The 10,274-nt window shown below is 56.0% G+C and overlaps 1 protein-coding gene across 1 annotated transcript in view; it reads right to left on the bottom strand.

The window, feature by feature from the left end:
• The window catches only part of RASAL1 (RAS protein activator like 1 (GAP1 like)), a 36,185-nt gene extending 26,641 nt beyond the window's left edge, over positions 1-9,544 (bottom strand). The window contains exons 1-4 of the mRNA XM_011997941.1: positions 9,192-9,544; positions 4,704-4,760; positions 1,899-2,012; positions 1,647-1,708 (exon numbers count right to left, since the gene is read on the bottom strand). Of these exons, the coding sequence (XP_011853331.1) occupies positions 1,647-1,708; positions 1,899-2,012; positions 4,704-4,760; positions 9,192-9,256 (298 nt within the window). The 5' untranslated portion in view covers positions 9,257-9,544. The remainder of the gene's footprint in view (positions 1-1,646; positions 1,709-1,898; positions 2,013-4,703; positions 4,761-9,191) is intronic.
• Between the last annotated feature and the right edge of the window lie 730 nt (positions 9,545-10,274).

Below are 10,274 nucleotides of genomic sequence, written 5' to 3' on the forward strand. Positions count from 1 at the left end.
AGTCTTGCTCTGTCGCCCAGGCTGGACTGCAGTGGCGTGATCTTGGCTCACTGCAAGCTCCGCCTCCTGTGTTCACGCCATTCTCCTGCCTCAGCCTCCCTAGTAGCTGGGACTACAGGCGCCCGCCACCACACCCAGCTAATTTTTTGTATTTTTAGTAGAGACAGAGTTTCACCTTGTTATCCAGGATGGTCTCGATTTCCTGACCTCATGATCCGCCTGCCTTGGCCTCCCTAAGTGCTGGGATCACAGGCGTGAGCCACCGCACCCAGCCAGAAAAACGCAGTATTAAGAGCACAGACTCGGCTGGTTGCAGTGGCTCACACCTGTTATCCCAGCACTTTGGGAGGCCGAGGCAGGCGGATCACTTGAGGCCAAGAGTTCAAGACCAGCCTGGTTTCACATGGTGAAACCCTGCCTCTACAAAAAATACAAAACTTAGCCAGGCGTAGTGGTGCACACCTGTAGTCCCAGCTACTTGGGAGGTTGAGGTGGGAGAATCACTTAAGCCCAGGAGGTTGAGGCTGCAGTGAGCTAAGATTGCACCACTTCACAACAGCTTGGGTGACAGAATGAGACACTGTCTCACAAAAAAAAGCACAGACTCTGGAACTAGACAACTTTGGTTCAAATCCTGGCTGTCTGACTTAATAATGTAATCTTGAGCAAATCATTGAACCCTCCGTGCCTCAGTTTATTCACCTATAAAGTGGGCGTTAATAATTAGAGCACCTACCTCTCAGGGTTATGATCAACCTCCCTCACTGAGTCCATACATGTAAAGAACTTAGTGTTCAGAATAATATTTATACATTTGTATTTATTACATATAAATATATGTTGTATGTTTATATTTATAGATACAGTATATAAACGTTTGCTGCTATTACTATTTTTAAATTATATTTAGTAGCGAGGGGGTCTCCCTATGTTGTCCAGGCTGCTCTCGGACTCCTGGGCTCAAGCGATCCTCCTGCCTCTGCCTCTGCTTCCCAAGGTGCTGGGATTACAGGTGTGACACACCATGCCCAGCCTGCTATTATGACTATTACTTGCTTATATATGTTTAAAATATTTCTAGAAGGACACACAAGAAGCTGACAATGTCAGGAAGGGAACAGAGTAGCTGGGGTGCTTATTGTAAAATCTGAATATTGAACTAGGCAAACAAATTAACTGCTCAAAAACTAAAGACAAGGCTGGGCATAGTGGCTCACACTTGTATTCCCAACACTTTGGGAGGCCAAGGTGGGAGGATTGCTTGAGCCCAGGAGTTCAAGACCAACTTGGGCAACATAGCAAGACTCCATGTCTACAAGATATTTCTGAAAAAATTAGCTGGGTGTGGTGGTGTGCACCTGTAATCCCAGCTACTCAGGAGGCTGAGATGGGCGGATCGCTTGAGCCCAGAGGTTCAAGATTGCAGTGAGCTATGATAGCACCACTACACTCCAGCCTGGGTGACAGAGCAAGACCTTGTCTCTAACAACAACAATTAAAAACAAACAAAAAGTAAAGACAAAAGCAACAAGAGAAATAAGTTTCCACTGAAGGCTCTGTGCTTCCCTGTGCCACGTGCTATGCCCCCTGCAAATGCTCACCCTGGGCATGGCCCCCTCCTCCCTCTGCCCGTGCCCCTTGCCCACCTCTGGGATCAGCTGTAATCGCCTCCCTGCTCAGCGAGATCTTGCCGATGATGTCGTCATGCCTGCAGGAAGGCGGGCACGTGAGGGTCCGAGTCAGGGGTCCCTTTGCCCCACCCAGAGAGAAGTGGGGGCAGGTGTCAAGGTCTGGATGGGAGGGCACACCCTCAGGGGTGTGGACCCACATCCCCTCTCCCCTCAGGTGCCCAGGCTTGGGTCTGCAACCCACACATTCCAGTTTCCCCAGCCACACACCCGACGGTGTCCTCGTCCAGCACGTAGAAGGCCAGCTGGTGGAAATCCAGAGGCAGGTGCACAGTGTACTCCTCCCCCCAGAAGGGGCCCAGGCTCCTCCAGACGGTCGCTGTCCTGCGAAAGGAGGTGCAGGGGGCTGGGGGTCCTTGGGCCACACAGGAGGCAGACACCTGGAGACCCAGACACACACACACACACACACACACACACACACACACGGAAATCCAGACAAACACACACACTCAGAGACCCCCACACGAACCCGGCTAGAGGCCCAGACACGCACACACACCCAAGGACAGCCACTCCAAGATCCTAGATATGTACTCACCCAGGGACACTGAAGCATGTATGAATCCAGGCATAGACACACACACACCCCCCAACACTCACATACCCAGAGTATCAGACATACACCAGAGCTCTCAACACACACACACACAGAGGCACACACACAGAACACACACATGGTCCTACACACACACACACACACAAGGCCCCAATACACAACTAAGGTCCCAGATACACAGAGACCAACAGACACGAACAGCGACCCACAGAAACATATGTGCGGATATACACACACGGATTCACACTGAGACAGAGTCACTCACAGATACATCAAGGAGGCCAGAGACAGAGACACATTTACACATAAGCAGATACACATATGCACCCTCAGAAAGTCCTAAAAATATGTGCCTTTGGGTTTGGAAATATAGACGCCAGGCACATGCAGCGAGACACACAGAAAACAGACACGTTCATGAAAATAGACATATGTCAGGAACACAGAGACACACTCGGAGATCCAGAGACACACACTCACACACACAGCTTTATACAATGATATAAAGCAGATACACATAGACACACACACACACAGAGTCATACAAACACACAGTCACTGACACACACACACACACACACAATTCCATTCCTTCATTTGTTCATTCATTTACTCCACATTCACTTGGACTATGGGCCCAGCCTGTGCTGAGTTCCAGGGATCAGAGGAAGAGGTGTGAGGGTTTACCCCACAGATCCCCCTTCCACAGGCAGGCGCTGTCTCCTAGCAATTAGGACATGGTGGGAGAAGTCCTGGGATTGGAGTTAGCTCAAGGGCCCCTGGTTGGGTCTTGGGGGTAGGGTCGGAGGGGATCAGGGAAGGCTTCCTGTAGAAGCTAGTCAGGCAGCGTGGGGAGAGACAACGAGGACAAGGACAAGTATTCCAGAAGGCTGGAACAGCATGGGCAAAGGCCCTGTGGCAGCAATGAGTTTGGTGAGCTGAAGAATAGGAAGGTGTCTGGTGGGAATGGGGGAGGGAGAGGGGCCAGGAGACAGGAGGTGAGCAAGGGACGGAGCACTCAGGGCTTTGAAGTACACAGTGAGCAGGAGGGAGGCACAGGAGGAATGGGGACCAAGACAAGCCCAGAAGCAGGTGCACACATACAGCATCTCTGCTGTGGCGCCCCTGCAGGGGTGCTTCCCTTTACCCAGCAGAGAACAAAGATTCCGCTTTGCCCAGTAAAGACACACCCACATTTGTGGATGCAAAGTTTGGTCCTCACACTTGTTGCTCCCTTCCTCCCTCCTTTCACCACACTGTGCCCTAAGAAAGAGTGCACATATGTGCATGCGCGCATGCACACACACACACACACACTGCCTTCTTCCTCCGGCCCAGTGGCACCAACCTCAGATGGACCCCCAGTGCTTCCTCCCAAATACCCTCTTCCCCCAACCTGACCTTTTCCCAGTCAAATGTCTTCTGAACATTCCCCGGCTCCTGAGCTGAAAGGCTTCTTACAGCCCAGAGAGGGAGAGACAGCAGCCTGGGGTCACACAGAAAATCAATCTGTGGGGTTGGGGTGGTGTCAGGGACTGTATCAAGGCGCCAGCATGAGCACAGGGAGGACAGTGGAGGGAAGTCAGTGGAGGGAGGAGCTGCAGCTGGCCCCTCCCCCAGGCAGGCTCCCCACCCCCAGCTCTGAGCCCATCTGGACCCGAATAGGAGCATCCTGAATCCTGCCGTCTCCATAGGAACCAAGGCCTCAGCCACCCACCAGCCCACCCACCCCCATCAGGCCCCTGAGAGCTGTCCCTTGGCCTGCGGGGGTGGGAGCCAAGCAAGGCCCAACCTGATGTCCCCCTGCAAGACTCACAACACCCCAAACATTCTCACACCCTCACATGTGTCCACACCAGTGCCTGTGTGACCAAATCGGCAGGCACTGGTGTTCACATGCGTGTGCAGGGCAGCCATGTGCACGTGCATGTACACACACACTACACTGGTACACACACTTGAGCCTGTGCCCTGCACAGCCACGAGGACATAGGCACATGGTCACAGGCGCTCACACTAGCCCTGAAACATCCCCCACCCTTGCAACTCACAAGCAGGCCCAGCTGGGCAGGTGCACACACAGACACACATGCACGCACCCATGCACACAGACATCCCCAGTGCCCGCAGCACCCGGCAGGCCCGGAACCAGCCAGTCCAGTCAAGCGTGAGTTGCCCGCCCCCAGGGAGGCCACTGTAGGAGGCATAGGCTGGCAGCGCTGAGTCAGCCCCAGGGAGCCAGCAGGGACAGCATCAGGTCCAGAGGGTGAAGGCAGGGCTGGTTGGGAAGAGGAGCTGGCAGTCCCAGTTGTGCACAAATCACCCCCCTTCAGGCCTGCGAGTCCCCCTCAGGGTAAGCACCCCTTTAAATGTGAATTCTTGGTCCCAGATTCCCAGGTCTAGAAAGACCCCTCCCTTCCTCCTCTCCCCCCAGGCCTGGTGTTGCCACCCCTCACCTGGCCACCACCTCGTCATCCACTTTCACTAGGCAGTAGGGGTCGCTGCTCCCAGACCTGCAGAAGGAGGGGGTTCAGGGAGGAAGCAGGTTGACAGGGCAGCCATGGGTGGAGGGTCCCCGTCATGAGGCAGGCAGGGGAGACGGACGCACAGAGAAGGGGACTTGCCCAGGGTCACACAGCAAGTCCAGCTCAGAAGTAGAACCTCAGGAGACCAGCAGGAGATGTCTCCACCACATCTGTGCGCTCTGGGCTTCCACCCATAGAAATGGAACCGGGAGGCCTGAGGCCAGCAGGTTCAGAGTCCTGGCCTCGAAAGCCCAATGCAGAGGCCAGAGCATGTCAGGGGGAGCGTCTTGAATGCCTGGCTTCACCACCCTCTAGCTGCGCCATCCCAGCAAGTCCCCTTCCCTCTTGGCCTCAGTTTCTCTGCTCTATAAATCAGGTGTGATGCTCACACACACACCTCCTAGGGGGCTGGAGGAACTCAAATGCAGGGCTGGATCATGGTCTGGCCCCCAGCTCTCCCCTGCAGGGGCTTTAACGCTGTGTCCCCAGCTTTTCATTTCACTGGGAGCTTCCCTGGGGAGGGGACTCCCGATTCCTCAGCCCTCCACAGGGACAGACTCAGCGGACCCTCCCTACAGGCAAAGACCAGGGAACCCAGGCCTCAAAATCAACCCTCTAAATCTCTTAAGATGTGCTGCAGCCCCTTAAGTAGCTGTGAGTCATCTGCCAATTCAGGCCAGCTCCATCCCCCCTTCATAATAACAATCACCTGCAAATCCCAAGCTGTGTAACAGGCCCCTCATTTCCTCCTCCATTCCATCACACAGGCTTCCTTTGTCTTTCATCAGGCCCCGGGCCAGCCTCAGGGCCTTTGCACCTGCTGTTCCCTTTGCCTAAGACACTTTAGCCCTGATACTACCATGGCTGGTTCCTTCCTGCCATTCAAGTCTCAGTCCAAAGTCACCTCCTCAAGAGTCTGTCCCTGGCCACCACTGTCCTGTCTAAAATGACCTCTACCTAAAATCATCTTCTTTCTTCTTTTTTTTTTTTTTTTTTTTGAGACAGAGTCTTACCCTGTCACCCAGGCTGGAGTACGGTGGCACGATTTTGGTTCACAGAAATCTCTGCCTCCCAAGTTCAAGCGATTCTCCTGCCTCAGCCTCCTGAGTAGCTGGGATTACAGGTGCACACCACCACGCCTGACTAATTTTTTGCATTTTTAGTCCAGACAGGGTTTCACCATGCTGGCCAGGCTGGACTCCACCTCCTGGCCTCCAGTGATCCACCCGCCTCGGCCTCCCAAAGTGCTGGGATTACAGGAGTGAGCCACCACGCCCAGCCTCCCTTATTTCTCTATGTGTTTAGTATCTGTCTCCCCACCTCCCTGCCACTTCCAAACTGTGAACTCCTGGGGAGAGTCTGTGTCCCCCTCTTCCCCACCCCGGCCCCCACATCTAGCATGCATTGGCCCTCCAGAGCTATTTCTGAATGACTGGGTTTATGGAGTGCTTTCTCTGGAGGCAGGGAGTAATCGTGGAGATAGGACTGGAATCCAGTTTTGTGGGCTCGCACTCGCGTTCTTAAACCAATGCCACCTCTACTCATCCAAATGGCCCTCTCCCTCGATGCCCCAGCACCACTCCCTTGATCTCTGCCACTGTCTTTCCGTCCAGTTTGTATAGATCCACAAATGCCTCAGGAAAGAGGGATGTTGGCGCTAAGAGTTGGCTCCAACCTGAACCTATCTTGCTGGATAAGCCCTTCTCTGTGCCTCAGTTTCCCTCTCTAGACTCCTTCCCTTATCCCTCTCTGGCTGGACGCTCCAATGCCTCCATTTCCCTACCTGGCTTCTATCCCTGAACACTTTAGACAGGTGATGGTCAGTGTCTTAATGAACTTCTGTGGGTCCCACCTCTGAATATCCTTCTGTGGAGTGCCCCAGGCCTCAGTTTCCCCTTCTGGCTCCATCCCAAATCCATTGGACTGGGTAACTCCAGAAGCCTCAGTTTCCCCATCTGGGCTTCACCCTCAGACACCTGTGGCTGGGTAATGCCCTGTGTCTCAGTTTCCCTCCCTGGATTCTCCACCCCTAAGCTTCCTTTATGCAGGCTCCCATTCCTCAGTTTCCCCTACTACAGATGTGGAGTCAGATGGGCTGGGATCCCACTAGCAGAGGGCTGGGAGACACGCCCTGTTCTGCAGAACCAGCCTGACCTCCAGGCCCTCCTGGGAGCCAAGCTCAGCACTAGTCAGCTGCAGGGCTCTGACGCATGAGGGCCTTATCAGACTCCTATCAGGGAGGGCGACAGTGGCAAGAGGGGGTGGCTGCTTCCAGACCCCTGATCTCTGCAGACCTGTGGCCTCTCCCACGGCCCCTGACTCAGCTCGAGCTTGGGAAAGCAGGCCCCTCAGCCATCGCCTGCCCAGTCTGGTTTGGGCATGGAGTAGTCAGAGTTCAAATCGCAGCTGGGTGATCTTAGGCAAGTGACTTTGCCGCTCTGTTCCTCAGTTTCCCCATTTGTAAAATAAGAGACGCCAATAGGACTATATGAAGTGTTAAGCACAGGGCCTGTCCATACTAAGCCCTCAGTGACTGACTGCTACTATTTTTAATAGTAAAAACTCTAAAATTACCTGAAGAGGCCTCCTCCCAGGCCAGAATGGATGGCCCCCAAACCTGGCAATGCTTTAGGCAGTCTGGGCCCTTTCCCTTAGGAGAAGAGGGAATAAACACAGCCCAACTAAGAGCCCCCAGGCATCGAAGCCTACAGGAAGCCTACAGGAATCCTACAGGAAGAGCCCCTTTGAAGAAGGGTGCTGACAGCTAGGGAAACTGAGGCAGGGTGACTGGACCGCCCCCCAGCTAGGGCTAAGTGACTCCTCCCCACCCTTGCTCTAGGGCATGACCTATTTCATAGCTCACTGGCCCAGGAACTGGGGGCAGGAAGGGTGGTCAAGAGCTGCAGGAACCAGGAATGACTCAAGTCCCTTCTCCAGAGAAGCAGCAGGTTACCATGAGCCAGTGTCCAGGTGCAGGGGAGACACCCATCGCCCCCTCATGACCTCTCACCCGGACTGGTGGAGGGGCCAGAGCTCGGTGAGTGAGAACCCTGTTTCTGGAAAGGACTCCTTTCACCGCCTAGCAGCTGCCAGGCTCCCAGTCTGGCCTCAATGCCCTAACAGTGTAGGCTGTCTCATTCCCAGGGGCTCTGAGGAGACATCTCAGAAAGAGGGGGGCTTGTCCAGTCACTGAACTGTCACAGCACACACTCGGCTTCTCATTCAGGGCGTGTTTATTTGGAGTAGCCGATGAGGATGAAGGGTGGCAAAAATTGCTCTCAACAGCAGCCCCCTTAACACAGCTGCAGTGTTTTGGGGGTTGGGAGTGTCATAAAATCAGGCAGGAAAGTCCTCTCAGGGAACCCACAGCTTGGGGAATCAGCACAGAGCTAAGACCGAACCTCGACACAGGCGAAGGCTCCCAATACATGCTCCTGCTCACCTGGGCCACAGGGGAACTCCTAACAGGTCTTCCACCCTCCCAGCTGGATGGGAGACCCCAGGCAACCAGACGGGGACTCCGGTCCAGAGCTCTCATTGCCCAAATGGGAAACCAAGGCCCAGAGACAAGCAGGTTCAAGGTCACACAGCACATGTCCTCCGGAGGATCCCACACCTGTTGCAGGTGCTGAGGCCCTCAGAGCCCCTCCTGGGCTCTAGGCCAAGCAGGAGGGGGACCCCCCCACACACATTCTGCTGATTCAGCAGCTGCTGACTCAGCCCAGGGGGAAGCATATCTCGGGACTTGGTAGTGAAGGGAGTCGTAGGGTCCCCCAGTCCCATCACATCTGGCTGGGGAGGGGCTCCCAGCAGGGAGTTGGCTCTTCAAGCAGTTCAGCCCCGGGGGAAGGCCCACACGAGGCTGGGAGCCACAAGACTGGGGAGCTCAGGGCTTAGGGTAAAAGGGACCCTGGAGGGCCACCTGGTGACACTCTGCAAACCTAAGCACCAGATCCACACAGGATGTTGGGGCTCATCTGATCCCAGGCCCTCCAAGGGTCCTCCCCAGGGTTCCCTTGCTAGGCCCCCACTCAGGCCTGGAGGAGCCGCCTCCAACACATGACTGGACTAAGGAAGAGACCCCCCGGCTTTGTCCCTCCCAGATCTGACAGAATCTGGCCCTCTAATCCCCTCTTCAGCTCTGGAAGACCCCCTTGAGTACATCCCGGGAACAAAGACATCCCCTCCCCTGCCCAGGGGTGGGGCGGGGCATCTGCTAAGTCTAGGTGCCCCCCTGCCACCGGGACAGCCATGGGCATGGGGCCTCTCGCCCCTTTAAAGCGGATCTGCCCCAATCCCAGTCTTAGACAAGAACCCCTCGCCCTCCTGCCAACCCGCTCTGGCACGCGGAAAGGGCGATCCCAGCCCCACCCCAGGCCTTGCGCGCCCATCACCCCGAAGCGCCCGAGAGGTACTCACACGTCCTTGGCGGGCAGCGCGCGGCCCTCCACCACGCGAACATTCAGCGAGCTGCTCTTGGCCATGGCGCCTAGCCACAAACTTTCCAGGCAGAAGGGCGCTCAGGTTCCGAGGTTGGACCAGGGGACGTCTACATGTCACCTGTTTCAAGCCTGGCGCCCTGCCTCGGGGTCCCGGTGCCGCCTGTCCAAGACCCGGGTAGCTGGACGGGAGACTTCCGAAGGAGGAGAAGGTGTAGGTGCCCGGGGAGGGAGCGCCCGTCCGGACTCTACAGGTAGGAGCCGTGCCGCGAGCAGGAGGAGCGCGCAGGGGGCGCAGCGGGCTCTTGCCTAGGCGTCTGGAGCTCCAGGCAAGCGGGCTGAGCGGGCAGGGGGCGGGAGGGGCGGCCAGGGACCTCCCCCCAATCCCGCCTCCCATGGGGTACCCCGCCTGACCCCGGCCCCCCTCGCGCGCCCTCTGCCGGCACCCCAGTCATGCGCGCCAGAGCGCACGGGCGGCGGAGACCAGGGTGCACTACCAGGTGGGGAGGGGCCCCCGTCCTGATGGGAGTGGCCGCTGGCTCCTGGTGAGTTGGCATTGGGCTCAAAAGACATGGTCTGTGTCCCCGCCTGTCCCTCATTCAACATATTCACACTTCTCCGCCCCCACCCCTCCTTGCCTACCATGCAGACACCAGCCTCCTCTCTCCAACCTCCGCACCCCCGGTACAGGAGCAAGTATTAGCGGTGGGTGGGAGGCGTCGCGAGAGAGGGTCGCATGTTCCCTGGGCGTCCGTTCAGAGTCAAGGGAGGGGCCTCGAACATCCTCTTCCATCTCGTTCTAGTTTCCAGTTAAACACAGAACCCAGACTCTGCTCTAACGTCACGGGCTGGCACTGCGGGGGAGGAAGCCGCGGCCGGATGGGGGAGGGGAAGGCTTGAAGGTAACCACTACAGCGATGATAAAAAGTCATCTACAGTTGTTTGAACACTTCATGGGTGCCAGGCACTGTTTTAAGCGCTTTACTGGGATTAGCTCATTTTTGCCTTCACAGATGTACACTACACACTGCTGCACTATTACCCCATTACCCGCAGCTTATGA

The sequence above is a fragment of the Mandrillus leucophaeus genome, unplaced genomic scaffold, assembly GCF_000951045.1.
Source record: "Mandrillus leucophaeus isolate KB7577 unplaced genomic scaffold, Mleu.le_1.0 Scaffold55, whole genome shotgun sequence".
NCBI lineage: Eukaryota > Metazoa > Chordata > Mammalia > Primates > Cercopithecidae > Mandrillus > Mandrillus leucophaeus.